The sequence below is a fragment of the Tachypleus tridentatus genome, chromosome 7, assembly GCF_004210375.1.
Source record: "Tachypleus tridentatus isolate NWPU-2018 chromosome 7, ASM421037v1, whole genome shotgun sequence".
Lineage (NCBI taxonomy): Eukaryota > Metazoa > Arthropoda > Merostomata > Xiphosura > Limulidae > Tachypleus > Tachypleus tridentatus.
Window position 1 is genome coordinate 1,325,006 of NC_134831.1, and position 19,136 is coordinate 1,344,141.

At 31.9% G+C, this 19,136-nt stretch overlaps 1 protein-coding gene across 2 annotated transcripts; it reads left to right on the forward strand.

Annotated features, from left to right (window-relative positions):
• Window positions 1-1,983: 1,983 nt before the first annotated feature.
• LOC143257928 (uncharacterized) lies at window positions 1,984-12,350 on the forward strand. Of its 2 annotated transcripts, XM_076517005.1 has the most exons (4): window positions 1,998-2,123; window positions 4,958-5,049; window positions 7,374-7,520; window positions 10,587-12,350. In XM_076517005.1, the coding sequence occupies exons 2-4, from the start codon at window positions 5,047-5,049 to the stop codon at window positions 10,860-10,862; spliced, it is 426 nt and encodes a 141-aa protein (XP_076373120.1). In that variant the 5' UTR covers window positions 1,998-2,123; window positions 4,958-5,046; the 3' UTR covers window positions 10,863-12,350. The 2 variants fall into 2 exon arrangements, 1 of the variants encoding a protein (XP_076373120.1); XR_013032029.1 differs by lacking the exon at window positions 4,958-5,049 and having other exon boundaries at window positions 1,984-2,123.
• Window positions 12,351-19,136: the final 6,786 nt, after the last annotated feature.

A 19,136-nucleotide genomic window follows, 5' to 3' on the forward strand; every position in this document is an offset into this window, starting at 1 on the left:
ACATACATACGATTTTTATGTAGAGTACAAAAAGCACATTTTCGTGAAAGAAAACATGTAAATTAGCTTTGGTTGTTGCTGAGAGCAAAACTACACAAGAAGCTGTCTGTACACTGTCTATCACTGGTTTCGAAACGCAATCTTTCACATCGTAATCCTGTAGTTACCACCGAAAAGCATAAACTAAGCTAAATTTAAGCAAATCAGAATTGAATAAAAGCAGATTTAAAAGTGGTAAGCATAAACCAAATTATAATGTAATACAATTTAACGAATTAAATATTTAAGATATATTAAAATATATCACAAAACAGACAACTTAAAAAATCAAGCTCTGATTAATAAATTATAAGGTTCAGCACAATTTATATTAATAAAACCTTCAATGCGAAACAATACAATGTCCTACCAAAATACTGACAAGGTAAACTAAACTGCATATAATTACACACCAGGAATTCTCACATACTATCTTCTCCTATTTCCAAAGATCTGGAATAATGTTCTCTTTTAGTGAGTTTGGAAGGACGAGACAATAATTTGGATTTTGGATAACTGGCATGGTTTTTCACCTCTTTGTAATGATTCTCGGTAATTACTTGTTTATTATTTCATCCTATTTATTATTTCTAACAGCGTGTTGGATTGGATTTCTAGGTACTAGTCACGAGGTTTTAATAAGGTGATGCCAAGCAGATTGTAATAGTTTCTGTTTCAAACATATTTCTGGTGGTGGCCTGGATGAGCAAGAGTTATATGTACATTATACAATTTTACTAGAACTGAGGGCAAGTACCCTGAAAGATCAAGAAGGTTGAATAATATCATTCCAGCCTGAAAGATGGTCCCTGATTTAGAACAGAAGAACTTTTAAGCCTGTAAAAATACCTAGGTTTCAGAATTAAATTGAATATATACTAGTGAACCAAAGAGAAAAGGTTACAGTAAATAAAGTTGTGACCACAAGAGGAGAGACTTCTTATTTTTTCAACGATTTCAAATATGTTACAAGTATCGAGTGGGTATATACATGCCTGATAAATGCTGGATCACTCACTAGATTCTAAAATGATCCAGCAAGCAAGAACCATAGTAAGAGGAGACCGTGTTTTTCAAAAAAAAGTAACTATATTTAATTAATTTTAAGAATGGGTTAGATTGTCATATTAAAAACATGTACAATGTACCATCACTGACCCCATTTCGCAGCTTATTCCTATTTGGCAAACGAAGATTATGAGGACACTCTTGTTAGTATATTCATTAAGGGTTTGGTAAACGACACTAACATACTACATAGTAGAACAAAGTCAAATGTCCCGACTTTAGGCTGTTATGAAATAATCTTGAAGTACGTTCACGAAAAACACAATTTCAATGATGGTGTCTAATGTGGGAGCGCCAGAGGAATCATCTGAAACTAAATATTGATTAAAGTGCCACAATAATGTCCTCTCTGATGCAGATACCAGGAATAAAGGCAGAGAGTAATGACTGTTGTAGAGGTAATAATGGGCAAAGATTAAGAGTTTACGCTTGTAGCTGCTTTAAGGAGTGCATCTTAAGATTATCAAAAGAGATAGACTAAAGAACGATAGTTAATAAACCTGTCTTTTTTCTTGCGAATTGTTTCTCTGATACATTAAGTTATTGCACCTGCAAAGAAAACTCAGTATTGTTTGCAAGTTTGTAAAACTTTTGCTTATAAATCAGTATTTGTAATAACTATTTATAATAACTGTTATTATATTATTATATTAAATTATATTGGTGTTAATAAAAAAATTGTGTGTATCAAACTTGTTGGCATATATAATAAATTTGATACATATCGACATTTAATTAACTTTTAAATTAAAATAAGAATTTCCGGCTGTTTGAAATCGTAATACGTAACATAATATATCAGAGACACGTCCGAAATAAATTATAATACCAAACAGAATATTCTTTTTTGTTTCTTTAAAGGTATGGTAGCGATATGTGGCGCTGTTGAATTAATTATTAAATCTTAAAGTACATTACACCGTATTGTGTTGCTGTCTCGTAGGCCTGAATTTCTACAGCGATATAAGAAATTTACAAAAAGTGAATTATTGACCTTAAAAAACGGGACAGTGAAAGTAAGTAAATAAAAACAACTTTTAAGTTTTGCAATTTTCAAAATAAATGTTAAATGTAGTGCTTGAATATCAATACATGTTACAAGTTTCACAAGTGTAAGCCTTCTGTTATTATACTTATTGTTAATAATGAATAGTTAATACTAACACTAATATTACATGATAGTGACATGCTAGTATTTACATTATGTGATACTGGTATTCGCTTGGAATTTTGTTGTTTTTAGAAACTGTGAAATGTAGGTTCCTCAAAGACGGTAGGTGTACGCCCAAGTTTATTAATAGGCCTACAACAGAGGTAGGCTAAATTAAATAGTAACGCACACAATTAGCAATCCTTTACGAATTTAAAAGTCTTCCTACAGTTATGTTCTAATAGGTATAAATACAAAAATGGTATCAGTTTGTACAGAATCAGTGTCCAACTATATTTTTTTCGTACGAACTCGTCTCTTAAAATATATTATTGCTCAACAATCTTTTAAAATTGGTTTCCTAGGCACGAAATCTTAAATAATTAAATTAGTTACGGCAGGACGTACACTTATCGAAATGTTCCAGATTTTTTGTGTGCATACTTAACCTTTCATTAAAACAAAATTCACAAAAACATTTCATATAATGAATGAAGTAACCGAAGCCAAAGGTAAATCATATTCAAATTTCTAATTATAATTTTTAAGAAATCAAGACAAGCCAAAGTATTAATAGTGAAACGTTTGATATTGAATTAACAGTCATTTAGCTTTTCAGGTACATTTCTTGGATTCTGCGTGTGTAACGTAAAGAATAAATTATTGTATTGAAGGCATTATTTCTAGGATAGTGGTAACAGAAAAAAACAAGAGGGAGTATTTTTAACTCACTGAATTCAAATATTTGATGAACTAACTGATTACAAGGAATATAAAATAACAGTTATTAATTTAAGTGAATATTTATCACAAAACGATATCATACGTTATACCTTAATAAAAACAAAGTTTTACTAAAACATGCATTTTATAAATTGTACTTGCGTATCTACGTGTCATATATAATAAGCATTAAGAAATTTTGCAAAATCCATTGTTAACCGCAATTGTCACCTTAAATTCATAACGAACATTGTCTGTGGTAATAATTCCCAAATATGTTAGGGATATCCCATTTACCAGACAAATTCCAAAGGTTGATTTTAAACTAGTTGCTTACACCCTCAACTTCTCAAATTCTACTGTTATTCACCGTGTTCGGCCAGTTGTGGGAAGGCAGTTACATTTCGAAGTTCCTACTTTTTCCAAAGTAGAAATGAAATGAAACCACCTTAATATGTATTTCTATTATGTGCCACTCCCAGCCTCCACCCTTACAAAATAATAAAATATCTTAAATAAAACGACCTTAAGTAGAACTAGAAGCCCTTAATTTAATAAACCTAATGTTGCTTGTGTTGTTATTTTAGAATTAAGCATAAAGCTACACAACAGGATATCTGTACTCTGCCCACCACGGGTATCGAAACCTGGTTTTTAGCGTCGTAAGTCCGCAGAGTTATTCCTTTACCACTGGGGGGCTGTGTAGGTTAGGAGTAGAAATAAATATTTTAACACTTACCACTTAACAAGCAAAGTAAACACTGGTGAGTTTAAGCAGATAGAGGTTGAGTCCAGAAGTAAAATATTCTGTGTCTGTCTGTGTAGGCGCAGATAGCCTAGCTGCTTTGCGCCATAAAACACCAAACCAACCAACCGTCTGTGTGTACACGGAAAGTTCAAAGTGGATTTTTACAGGTGTTAATTTTGTCCGAATTTAACTGACATGAGGTACGCGTGCTGCAATTTGAGTATCCTCCATATGACCTACCATTAAAACTGTTTCTTTTAAATGTAAATCGTAACGTAACCACGTTATTATCCACTCCATTGATAAAACAATAAATTATCACAAAACTTCCTTAGTTAATGAAGATAATTTCCAAACACAAAGTTTTAAAACAGAGTAATGTAATGTGACTGTTGTACAACAAAGGGTTAAAACTACAATATACAACGCAGTGTTAAGATTCTTTATTGTAATAGTACGTACTTAAAAATACGTCGAATATTTACCAGAAGAAACGTGGAATTTGTATTTTGAAAAGTTCAGCAAAATCTATTGAAATTAATTCATTTATATTCTTATCACAATGTTAAATTGTGCTTTTTAATTAAACCCTATTTTAAAAGTGTTACGTAGAATAACACTAGAAAAACTTACATTCGGGCTATTGTTTGGAGCTATAATAATTAGAAGACACAAGACCTTGAAATGAAAGTGTGATAATTAAATCTTATTTACAGAATATTTGATTAACTTCTTTTTTGTAAGATGTCCTGGTTAAATTACAGGCTTATAGCGCTAAAATCCAGAATTCGCTTACCCACTGTATACATGACACGCAAAAACAAGGCTTTTGAATAGCGCGACTGGATAAAGATAGATTCGATTTTATTCTTTCTTCAACATTATAGTTTATTCCTACAGGCTTAGAGCGTCATTTTATTTTAATTAAAGTTTTAATACACATACCAGCTATCTTTAGAATACAGCTACTGATATGAATTTGCTTTGTTTATGAGCTTAAAGAATGTTATAAAGTAGAGACAGGGAGGGGCTGGTGAGGATGTTTGCCCTTGAACCCCTGCTGGCTTTGGACACTCCTTAGCCAGGTAGCCAAATTGATCTCACATTATTACGTTTAATTAACGAGTAATGTTATAAAATAACACAATGTCTTTCAAGAAATTTCACAAAATGGCATTTTATATATGGATAACCGTTATAAATGTATGTAATTAATCTCTGTGAATTAGATGCCATTTCTGTAGAAGATATTGAAGTTATCACAGGAGTTTTAGAAGACGCCAAAAGCATACTGAACACGATAGAAAGATGTTCAGGAATGGTCAGTGTGAAAATAAATATTTAACTTTTACGTTAGTAGTTTTACTGAGTCAATTTGCATCTCAAACTGGTTGTTGGCTATAAGTTTCGCTCCAATGCACGCTAAACAAATAATTTGTTTGTCTCAAACGAAATAACATATATGTCTTCCGTGACATCTTTCAGATGTAGTAATGCTATCCTGCAGAATTACAGAGCTGAGAGAAAATTCGATATACAATTATAACAGCTAGGAAAGTGAAACGAAAAAAGAATGAGAGAGAAACAGAAGAATTTTGTAATTTCAAAGCAGCTTACAAATTGCAAAGATCGTGCATATTAATTTGGCTTCAAGACATAAATGGCGCTGGCTGTCTAGCCAATTGGAACCATCGTTACATTGGGACAGAATACTTATTTGTGCTGCAAAGCGAAATTACAGCAGCAAGTATTTAAATAGACATAAGCATCCGTAAGTGACCCCACACAGGCGCCGATATGTATACTTTTAATTTAGTGTTACAGTCTGAAAATGTATTTAATATGTAAAGGAAGAGATATCGTTCAATTCTGTATTATTGGTACCTAACAGATTTAATTAATTAGATAGAATTACATAAGTTTATACATTTCAGTATTGTCATCATAATCGTATGTTCTACGTATAATTCGTGCTAATTCAGCTATTTTATTTGTTGAAAACTAAATATAACGACTGTTCTCTTAACATTATGTAATGGGTTTACTATTATATATCTATTTTACTATCCATGTTTGTTTCAGTTAAATATATATTTAGAAATCAATAGATCTGAAGTGCTATTTTTTTGTACGCGCCTCCGATTTCGAGGCACAGTAACGCATTATTTATCATTACACTAATAGTATCCCTTAATGGCACAACGATATGTCTACGGACTTACAACACTAGGAACCGGGTTTCGATGCCTGTGGTTGATAAAGCACAGATAGCCCATTGTATAGCTTTGTACTTAACTACAACTTACAAAATTATAACAATTACAATGCATTTATAATATTTGTTTTTCTAACAGTTTTTTAGAGTTACAAAGACAAATCGATTTTAAAGAAAGGAAGGCAAATCTTACTCAGTAAATAATGTACATGAAGATAGAAACACGATTAAGTTACTGTTACTTCCTGTTATTAACTTACGTTATGAATTTAACAGAATGTTCGATAAAGAAATCTAACAGTCTTATCTAGCAAAATCTTAGCTTTATGATTAGTTTTAGGGAAATAAGTCATCGAGAAATCCACTTGCTTGTTGTCGAAACCAATGTTTTATTTTAGAATTTCCCAAGTTTAACGAGTTAAGGGAAATGATAGTGCTAAAAGTTTTGTTCCTTGAGTAATAACAATAAAAAACACTTATTTCTTCGTAAAGCAGAAGACATGTAACAGAAGTTTCAAGTAGTCCTAACTAGGTTGTAATCGTTTTAATTCACGCATCATATATCTTTAAAAATACCCTTAAATGTTGGATGATTAGGTAACAGAGTTAATGCAGCAGAAAACGAATTACTCTACATTTAAGAATGTAACAGAAGAGTTAATAAGGAAGAGAGGGACTCTCAGAGAACTTTTGATCTATATACTCTTAGACTCTTGTTTTCCTATTGTCAGTCCATATTCTAGTGGGATTGTAGGAGTAGGGTTAGTCGACAGAGCAGGGCTTTCAGGGTAATATCGTTCTCTTTGAGGAGTTTGATCCATGCTGTGGACATTCTATTACACTGCACAACAATTTTTTTTAAAAGTTTTGCTTCCTGAAAAGTTTTTGCTGATTGTGACAGGTACCTGGTGGGTATGCACAAATATAGTTTCGGTTTTGCTTCATCACGTAGGAACTCTGAGAAATAGACAGTTAACTGTTTACTGGCGATAACGTATTTAATTGCGTTTTTGTTTCTAATACGCTATTAAGTTTAACATAATTAAAAGTGTTTTGCTCCTGATTTTCGTTTGTATTCATGTCCGGTGCATCATGTTGCAGTGTCCAACAGTAGTCAGCAAGCATTGACGGATTCCAGTTGCCCTGATATCGTTTTTTCATTGTAGCAATGTCCTGGTGAAAACTGAAGATTTCGATGAAACGGTACGTGATGGGCAAATTTGGATGTGATTTTCATGATCAGCAGCCAAAAATCTATAAGAAACACCCAACAGTGTTCAAGAAGCAAAATCTTTTTTGTGCAGTGTTATAGTTTTGCGTTAAGTAGGATTAGCACTTAGTAGTAGCATAAATTGTATAACTTACTTTGAAAGCTTCATCTTAAACGAATACAAATCGTTACTAGTTTTGTTTTTTATTTTCTTACACAGTTGGAAACCATTTCGACACTTCAGGAGAGATTATGGAACGCTTTCACGAATTTTAACTGGGTTTTGAGTCCAACCCTCTTAGCACTCCTGTTACTAAACATCATAGGAAGTCTATACGATGGACACAAGATACCGTTGTTTATTGCGGTATGTGAAGATGTTTATAAATTAAAACAACACAGCACACCAAACATGCTCACCCTATCAGCCGTGGGGACGTTATAACGTCACGGTCAGTCACACTATTCGTTGGTAAAAGAGTAGCCCAAGAGTTGGTTGTGGGTGGTGATGACTAACTGCCTTCCCTCTAGTCTAACACTGCTAAATTAGGGACGGTTAGCGCAAATAGCCCTCGTGTAGCTTGGCGCGAAATTCGAAACAAACAAAACAACACAGTGATTCCTTTTGCCCTGAAATGGGCTACTCTAGCCCCGTGAGCCATATATAAATACACTTGACAATTCTAAAACCAAAATTTCAAGGAAGAGGTTAACGAAACCTGACCCTCCTGGGTAGATAAACACCAATACCCAAATACCTATACAAGAGAGAGAGTGATTCCTTAAGAAAAAAAAAAAACATAAATAAAAAAGGGCAACTTAAGATAATACATAGACATTACCCTGAAAAGGGCCGGAGTATTGTGGGTTACTCTGGCCCAAAAGTACTACAACAACAACTTATTAGTAGCCGAGATGAAAGTTAGGTATGGAGAAAGAGGTCTTGTGCACCTGACCCTCCTGGGTATCTAAAAATTCAACATATCCAAATATCTACAAAGAAGAAGCGAAAGTGATTCCTTCTGATTGGAGACACCCTAGGTTTCAGAATATCAAAAAGAGTTAAATTACATATTACCATACAATATTAAGCATAAAGCCAACAACAAATTAGAAATTGACAGATACAATCAAATTGTCACGGAGTGCCCCCTAAAAGCAGCAAAGGACACTGTACCAAAACAACAACAGAAAACTAAATAACACATGGATTGTTGTAGTTGTTGTTTTGAATTAAGTACAAAGCTACACAATGGGCTATCTGTGCTCTGCCCACCACGGGTATCGAAGCCCGGATTTTAGCGTTGTAAGTCCGCAGACAATAACACATGAAAACCAAACAAACAACTAATAATACTGATAAAACAACGAAGACAATAAAGAATACTGCTCATAGCAACAAGAGATATAGAAATAAAAATACAAATTAATAGTATTAGAAATAAAATCAGAGCAGAAATTAAATTGCTAAAACAGGAAAAATAAGATAACTTCTACTCCCAACTGAATGAAAAATCAGACCCAAGAAACTTTTGGTCACATCTAAAAGATTTACCAATGAAGTAGCAACAAAAAAGTACCCAACACCAGAAAATAACACCTCAGCGCATACCAACAAAGAAAAAGCTGAAGCCTTCAGACAACTACAGAACACTTTTAAAACACGTAATGGCCCAGGCACGAACAACTACTTTTACAATACAGTAAACAATCGTGTAACAAATAACACAGAATTATACAAACCATATTTCCCAGTCAATATCAACGACAATAACATAAACGATTGTAATATACTGCTAACCGAAAACATCACAATAACAGAACTCAAACAAGCAGTAAAGAACTAAAAAAACAAATCACCAGGAAATGACGGCATACAAGCAGTTCTCATCAAAATAAGGCTAGCCGTCCCTAATTTAGCAATGTAAGACTAGATGGAAGGCAGCTAGTCATCATCACCCACCGCCAACTCTTGGGCTACTCTTTTACCAACGACGAGTGAGACTGATCATCACATTATAACACCCCCACAGCTGAAAGTGCGAGCATGTTTGATATGACGGGGATTCGAACACACGACCTTCAGATTGACGACACAAGTTATTTTTCTTAATGTTTATTTGTTACAGATTCTGCAAATAAACAGTCTTCTGACTATATAGTCAACGTTTTAATTATGTTTTGAAAGATTTACAGCATACACTTTTGTATATATATTTTAATGTATTTCGATTTTGAAATGTATAGTAATTGAAATATTTATGAAAAACATAAGTGATGCACAAACACACAGAGGAATCAAAAACAAGAAGTAATTACGGGTATACGGTTAATTTTATGAATGGAACAAAATAATGTCATGGAAAATACAAAGAAAAACGTATAAGTTGTGACGGGGATTCGAATTCGCGACCCTTGGGCTACTCTTTTACTAACGAATAGTGGGATTGACCGTCACATTATAACGCCCTCACGGCTGAAAGGGCGAGCATGTTTGGTGTGACGGAGATTTGAATCCGCGACCATCAGATTGTGAGTCGAATGCTCTAACCAGCTGGTCATGCCAGGCCTTAGGTTAGATGTATTTACAGTAAATGGGTTGAGGATGTACTTTGGTGCCGAAGTTGCCAGTAGATATGTGTAATGTTAGATATCAACAGTTAGGTAAATTGTATATTAAATATATCGACAGTAGTTGGTTGAAGATGCATTTACGTAACACCATTGTCAGCTTATAGGTGTTCTGTTAAATATAAACACAGGGCCAAAGTGATTAAAAACAAAAAAAAAAACCTTGCTAGTATTCCTAATGGCCATCTTTAACGGACAGATGCTTAGTTTTGATTGCTGTTTTTCTGTAGCATTTTATTAATAGTTAAAGAAGTCATATTTTTGAATTAATTGTGAAAATAATTCACAATTTATCGTTGGTGAGTGTGATTTCTTATAGCAAAGCCCCATTGGGCAATCTACTGAGTCTACCGAGGGGTAAAGGTCTCGTCGACACTGGATACAGCAGATATAGTATGATTAACAGATTTTTGTTACATTCTCCAAGTCGTTCATCAACTTTAAAGGAAATCTTCATTCTCACATACAACGCAGAACGAGGTATATACAACAGCACTGTCTGAATTGCTATAACCATGCGTTTATTTCAATCACACATGAATGCATTAAAAATTATTGGGTAACTTTGACCCGATTATCTCTGTTTTAAAACAGAATAATAGTGCCAGTATTTAGCCATTAAAATTTTTATTAACATCTAATTTTATCCAAGAAAAATAAGTATTTAAAAATACTTTTAACAAGTTTTTATTTTCCAACTACCAGGCAAAAAAATATCAAATACGTTATTCTTGAGATTTATAACTCAATTTACAATACTTCAAAATCAGACACTAATCTCCATGTTGTTTTAACACTACAGATTTTTTTCCGTGTGATTGTTGCCCTACTATTCTCAGTATCGATCGTCAATATACCGAGTTATTATATGGCTATCCTTGCTGTGCTTTGCATTAGCGATGAATACCTCGAAATTTACGAAAATCTGGTACATTGTGAGTTGGATGGTGACGAGAGCACGATTAGCGACGAGTGTCCGGGTAATTACGATTGGATCCAAGGTCTCGACACTAGTGACGACGAAGCCCGGGAGACTAGGGGTATCACGGACCTAGACGAAGCTCGGAAGAAGGTGTAAATAAGAAACAGCTGTAGACTTTAAAAACAAATGGCTCTCAGTTAACAAATGCAATAAAATCATCATAAGTAAAATAGCTTCAAGCTTGATTCTCAGCAAAATCTTCTACAGAGAATAAACTTTGTGGAGAAAACCTTGAAGCGCTATGGTTTCTCCTTACCCCGTAATCTACTGTGCGCCATTTCAGATTTCTTTCTACGCATATCTAAGATAAAAACTGTTATAAAATTATTGTCTCTAATATTTCTTCATGTATGAAGATTTTTTTAAATATATAAATTTCATTTGGATAAGAATCCTTTAATTTTGCTAGTACCTTCAGAAGCGTATTAATGTTATCAGGCGTTTTAACGCCATAATAGCATTTCGAACGTCTGACTCATCGAGAAAATTATCCATCAACACGAAAACAACAATAAATTGAACAGTTACGAAATTTATGGAAATTTATTATAAGAAAAAATTAAAAACATAATTTATTTTTATTGTTTTGTTTTCCTAAAGGTGCTCCCCTCAAATGTATTTTGATGCAAAATATACTACATCTACTACACTTGAAGGGTCCCAACAATTTAAGGATCTTGATGTAAAATGTATTACATCTTCACCAGAAGGGTTCCAACAGTTTAAGAATCTTGATGTAAGATGTATTACATCTTCACCTGAAGGGTTCCAACAGTTTAAGAATTTTGAAGCAAGATGTACTTTACTTCTACACCTGAAGGGTCCCAATAGTTTAAGGATCTTGATCTAAGATGTATTACATCTTCACCTGAAGGGTTCCAACAGTTTAAGAATCTTGATGTAAGATGTATTATATCTTCATCTGAAGAGTTCCAACAGTTTAAGGATTTTGAAGGAAGAGGTATTACATCTACACTTGAAAGGTCCCAACAGTTTAAGGATCTTGATGTAAAATGTACTACATCTTCACCTGAAGGATCCCAAAAGTTTAAGGATCTTGATATAAGATGTATTACATTTACACCTCAAGGGTCCCAACAGTTTAAAGATTTTAAGAAAGAATTTTGGTTCTCATATGTACAACTGTACTTAACTCTTTTAAATCTATCTACAGACTGTAGGGCTTAACTCGCTTTGCACTCTTTATATATGAAGAAAAATACTGGGTCTGATGAAAATGTATGTAAATTTATTTTCCTCTATGTTTTCCAAAAATACAGCAATTTTGCTCTTGCCTTTCAAATTTAATATGGATATAATGTGTTTTTTTTTTTCACTCTCTCTCTCTCTCTCTCTCTCTGTGTGTGTATATTTCATTGTAAGTAAGGCAATTTAGTTCACATCATGTTAATATCACACAGAAGTGTCCACTAATGTAAAGTTTTGTGTTGGTCTTAACTTTAAGTTGTGACCAAGCAGAAGTAGTGTTAGCTTGACGTTATGATTGGTCACATGTAATATTCGTTTTAGGTTATGATTGGTCACACGTAATATTCGTTTTAGGTTGTGATTGGTCACATGTAATATTCGTTTTAGGTTGTGATTGGTCACACGTAATATTCGTTTTAGGTTGTGATTGGTCACACGTAATATTCGTTTTAGGTTGTGATTGGTCACACGTAATATTCGTTTTAGGTTGTGATTGGTCACATGTAATATTCGTTTTAGGTTGTGATTGGTCACACGTAATATTCGTTTTAGGTTGTGATTGGTCACACATAATATTCGTTTTAGGTTATGATTGGTCACTTGTAATATTAGTTTTAGGTTATGATTGGTCATATGTAATATTAGTTTGAGATTGTGGCTGGGCACATACCTGTAACAACAGGTCATCAGCCTGAATTTTCTGTATACATAAAAATCACATAGATTAATAAAGTAAGGACAAAAATATTTTTAATATTTATATATTATATACAACATTGACATAAAAAGTTCACATCAGACATAGATAACAACTGATTAGAAACTCTTGCAATATCACTTCCATAATAAAAAGTACACTGATTATGTATGATGAATCAAATCACTTTAGAAGGCACTACTGTCATAATGAAGTTCTGTTTGCCATTAACATATATGAACAATGTTTACCTTTATGTATGATCACCTAACAGGTCAAATCTATAAAACGTTTATAACCACTAAGGCTGGCATGGACAAAATCGTATACAATCTACAAACGTTGAACAATTTGTTTACTTACATTTCAAAAAATTAGACAATTTCAGTTTATTCTACTTTTATGCATTTCCAAAATCAGATTGTCAAATAAACATAGAAACTTCAATTTTTATTTAAAAAAATTTAGTGTTGACCAATAACATTTATAAATTCCTAGTTATGAGATTTTAATCATGTGCAAACATGCTTAAAACAATTTCACTGAAAATACTGTTTGGGAAAACAGCAACTACTTAAAGTAACAAGTAAAACTTTCTGACCTGCTAGTCTTGTTTGAGATCAATAACAGCCATTAACTTATTAATTAATTTATTCATCTAATTTTATTATCATAAATATATTCTTCCAGTTCAAATCTTTTTGTGGCACAAATTTTTAAGTTTTAGATTTTTTAATACCAAATTCCTACTGCATCACAAACCATACTTAAGGAACGAGTTGTATTTCTCTACTGTAAACAATGAATATTATCTCATTAATTACTTTATTTTTTATCACAAATACATATCTTTATAACTAAACATCAGTTCTTAACACTTGATTTTATTCTGTCATTAAGTAAATCATCTTCAATCTTGAGCACACAATAACACACTGATAATTAAGCAGTAATAAACTGTTTATCTTGTAAGTTTTTCTGCTAATCCAACATCATGAGTACTTTTCTAATATATGGACTACTTGAATAAAACATCGTGTATACTCCACACAATGTTACTCTGACAGTTAAACATCCACTGAGGAGTTCTACAATGAAAAACACTTTTCTTTCCATCTTTCTTTTTTTCTTATCTAAAAAAATCAACTATTTCTCCCTCTCTATGAAACAAACACCAAACACAATCTTTCAAGTTTTTTTTAAGCAAAAACATATAGAAATTAACAACTTTTACTTGGCAAATATTTCCTGTTTCTTACAATAACAAACACAGAATTAGAGATTAAATATATTAACAGACTTTTTTTTACAATTGTTCGACTTTAAGATTTATTTGGTATGAGCTTTCGATGCTAGTTATTATATGAATAAACCATAAAGTTAAATAATGTCTAGAAAATGTCTGTCAATGTATTTTATTTATCATATATAACCCTTCATATGTTTTGTTAAACAGAAACTCTTTAATTTCCCATTGCTTACAATACATTATCTTACATAATGTGCAACTTACAATATTCAATTTTTGATAATGGACTTCAATTTGTTTTTTGCCATATTCATACAAAGCTGCTCAAAGTCTATATGGACTAGCTATCCATAAGAGAAAGGTTTGTTTGTTTGTTATGGATATCTCACAAAGCTATGTGAGGACTAGCTGTCCCTTATTTAGCAGTAAAAGACTAGAGAGAGAAGGTAACTAGTCATCACCACCCACTACCAGCTCTTGGGCTACTATTTTTGCCAATGAATAGTGGAATCGACTGTCACACTATTATGCACCTACGACTGAAAGGGGAACATGTTCGGTGTGATGGGGATGCAAACCCATGACCCAAATATTGTGAATCAGCCACCCCAATCACCTATCCATGCTGGGCCCAAGAGTGAAGGAAGTCTGTGACCTAACCATCATTCTTACAACAATGCATTAACAGCTCCAAAATGTAGTGTGATTGTTGTATTTAATTTTGGCAATAGTGGGTGTCAGCCAACCATGGGACCACATATCTTCTTTCATAATGTATATAAATACTTCTTAAACCTTGATATATAAACCACCATTACTTCTTTTTTACTTCAATATTAACTTTTAGTTATAAATGTTGGAGCAATACAAGTGATATTAATTCAACTTAACTATAGGACAAGATAAGCTAAATTACTGCAGCAAGTGAATTAAACATATATAATCATACATTAACTACTATTTTATCACATTATAAAATATCATAATAATGACTATAATTATAAAAATAATTATTTAGAAAGACTAAATACCTTAGAGAATAAACAAATAACATACAGATGTAAAAAATACATAAAGGTCCTCTTTAAAGCTAATTTATGCTAAGGTACCACACTAATACCTTCTTACATCAAATTATAGGCTCAACAAAGACTAGTTGTTTATAGATGTACTAATATAAAAAGAACCAACTTTTCAGAATATTGCAAGATACAAAATGTCTGCAACTTAGTTGATCCACAGTATGTGGGTGTTTTATCTATTTTATTGCAAAGTACACCTCTTTTGTATAAAAACTTCCTATATTTCTTTCTTCAATAAAGAATAGAGCTATTTTACAGTATATTACTAATTAAACTGTTTTTGTGAATTCCAGAACATTATAAACCTGCAAATCACTATTGAATACCTTAACTAATTAAAGATGACAGTTAAACCAGGATAGAAATATACACATATAGGAAAGTTTTCATCCATTCGGTGGCATTATTATCCTGTCAGTATCATTATATTTACATGCAACTTTAGTTCCATACTATAAGCATGCATGGACCATATAGCAATCTGTCATGTACCAAGCATAAAAAATAACAGGCCACTCACAAATTGGTCAGTTGATAATAGTTTCAACATGAAGGACCCAGACCTTCAATTTAAATTAAATCATATCCAAATGTAAGGTGCTGACAGTAGAACAAAAAAGCCTCCCAAAAAATGTCCTTCAGTTTTTAAAGAGGAAGTTATGGAAACTGAAATTGGTATGTACATACCTAAAAGTAGAACTCAGGGGAGCTTATAATGCACCCAGAACAAAGAAAACTTTTTTTAGATGAACAATTATACATTAGGCACAGTTTCAAAGTGAGATAAACTGACATGTACCTGTCACAAAATATTATAACACAAATGAACTGGTCTTCTCTTATTCAAGTTGCTATTTAATATAGCCCCCTCTCTTTCTCCCTCCTCCCCTCAGAAGAAGAACAATTAAACTTACAACAATTTAGTTTTAAATCATTACATATTCATAACATTTTCTAAAGGAGGATCTCTCAATGTTAAAATTTTCTGTATAGAATCATTTATTTAGGAAAACATGAAAATTGTCTCTCCTCTAGAGACAAAATCAGACAGTTGTAGAGGAAAAATCAAATAAAAACTAAAAGTGTATTAAAAACTTTGCATTTGAATTTATTCTCTGTGTATCTTTGTAATTCATAAAACTATTTATTTCATTTTTAGTTACAATTTTTTTTTAAATTTAATGTTATATTTTCCAACTTATGATTTAAGGGATTTAAGTAGCATCAAAGCCAGTATTGGTAGAATGCAAACAGCTTCAGTAGGTAGTTTGGAAAGTGGACAGTGTTTCACAACTGATAAACAAGCAACTCAGGTAACCCAAAAAGTCATTCTGCTTTCAAACCGAGCACGTTATCCGTTTGGTTCTTCAGCATTCTTTTGATCTGTACTAGTCAAATATGTCTCTCATGAGTATCCAGAATTAATTCTTAATAGTTAGTAATAATTATGTGATTAAATCATCTGTTTGAATTACAAATCATCAGAAAGATTTTGATGTCCAACTAAAAATATATGCGTATTCAATTCATACTAAGTACGTAGTCTTAAGTTACCTTCAGTGACACTAAATTCCAAAAGCATTTTCAAAAGATGGAATTTTTAGAAGAGTAACCCTAAAATAAAGTGTTGCTAAAGTATGGTATGGATGACCAACATTCACTGCTTACCAATGAAAAACTCTCCCTGAATATTATAAGAAATCTTAATAGAATAAGGAAACCACATTCATTTCTTTGTTTTTCATTTAAAAAATTGAAATTTCATGCTGATCATAAGGAAACTTTTTTAATACCAAAATGTTAAAGAACAATAAAATTCACTTTTGTGAAATTAAAGTATTTTGAAATCTTCCAAAAACTGTATTTCAAACTTCCAAAGTAATTAATGATAAATGTCACCAAGCTATATCTTGAAGTGCAAAACACTCATTGTGACAAATAAGGTTGGTGGTCACTTAGTAAGATATGCTCAAAACAGGTCTTTAACATGACTGAAGTTTAAGCTACTGTAATATATGTACACTTTCCTCAACAATTCCTAATATCTATTATCACGTGATATTCTTAACAAATTAAGTATCCACAGTATAAAAAATACATGACAAAGAAAATAAATCTTTAATCTATTTCATGGTTAAGGGATAAGCTTGAGGTTTGCTTTTCTTTTTTCATTAAAATATTTCATACTGTGATCAATATATACATTCCCAAATATACACATAAAAATTATCACACCAAACTGTTAGATGATATTTTTAAATATCCACATAACAGTATGAATTTGGATATACTTCCTACCTGTCAGAACTAGTTCATCACCTCTGTACTATAGTTAGAAAATTAGCTTGTACAGTAAAAACTAAAATCAACAGAACTTCAGGAGAAAAACAGCCATTCAAGATTTCCTTACAAAAATGAATGCTAACTCTATCAAAAATTAATCACACTGAGAAATTTATTTATAAGCAGCTCCCAGAAACATATCACAACTAATAAAGATAAAAATACCTCAACATTGAATAAGGAAAACAAAAAAAAACAATCATCCAAAGCAAAATTATAAAAGTCAAAGCTGGCAAATAAATTTTTATTTCTAAAGATATATATATATATATATATACTGTTCTGTGCAGAAACTAATAAAGTTTCATAAAAAAATGAATGTTTTCAGAACATGGTGAGAGTGGGGTATAATACTAATTACCAACCAAGCTGGAATAATGGACAGTTTATGAGCTCTAAATCATCAAATCACTAATCACAAGCTAAAGCTGTGTAAGCATAGTCCGTTTACATGATACTTATTTCTAAACCACCAAACTTGCATTAGGCATTTTTATTTACAGATACTGTTGAAGTACGCTTGATTAATTACCTGTAAAAGGAGTAAATAAAGGTTGTCTTATTATCAGTGATTCATTTCTAAACTATCACACCTACATTAATAGTGTTGATGTTTAGAATATGATGTGAATAATGTTAGTTATAAGTAAGAATTTAAGATAGGTGATTACTATATGTCTCTAAAGATAGGTGATTACTATATGTCTCTAAAGTAACAAGTTTTGGATTCTCAATTTAAAAGGTGCTATTGAGCACCAGCAAGTCTCAAGACCTTATGGTTTTTTTCAAAACATTTGTTTTAACAATGTACATAATTCAACTTTGTGTTCAAAGCATTAATAAACACTATTAATCACAAGCAAAAGCTATGCAAACACAGTTTATTCATAAACTAGTTAACTTGTGATTCAGATTCCCATACAGCTTAATTTTGCTAATTTGTATATTAAAGATGAATCAATATAAATGTATTTCAATTATTAAAAAAGATCTTACCTTTGTTTTAATTCAAAGTATTGGAATATACAATGTGTGATTATAAGTAAGAGGTGAAGAAATGTACCTCATAACGAACAAGCAATCAGAAAAAAGAATGAAAATACATAACCTTAATTAGACAAAATAGTAGATTGCTTCTAATTAGCAACCAGCAATTAACTATTTAAAGTTTGTCATTTACTAGAAATGTTGTTTCACATTCATAACCAGAACACTAAATACAGAACTACATATATGCAACTAATCTTTTCCTGTGAATTCTTGCTGCATCTTTCCATATGGGAAGAATTCACAAATGTGTGTCACATGTTTACTTTCAAAATACAAAATTACAGAAACTATAAGACAAACTTCTATACAAAATACTGCTACTTTGTAGGAACAATGCCAATGAAAAAAATCAACTACTGGAAATAATTTCTCAATGCAGAAACATCTAAAACTGCTGATACTAAACCTGGGTAAATTCTTACCAGTTTACTTTTTCAAAGTACACCAAATTTGTAATTTAATGGTGAATAACCTTACCACAAAAAAATAGATAATTATTATAATTTTACATTTTCATAGTTATGACAAAAATTTGTGATAAATGCAAGTATGTGTTTTACAAAAATATCTGTCTTATCCCTCTACGTTTCAAGTTTTGTGCAAGGTCAGAGTAGAGCATAATTATAAAAACTGTGAACTGTTTTAAAATTACAACAACTGAAAATAATATTAATCTATGTTAAAAACAAAACAAAAAGTGTTGCTCTATTTCCACAATTTCTCCAATAACATATTATTCA

What these genes read in the sequence shown, in the direction of transcription:
- LOC143257928 (XM_076517005.1), top strand. An exon ending in AGATACCGTTGTTTATTGCG is followed by an intron (nt 7,521 to 10,586) that starts GTATGTGAAGAT and finishes TTAACACTACAG; the next exon opens with ATTTTTTTCCGTGTGATTGT.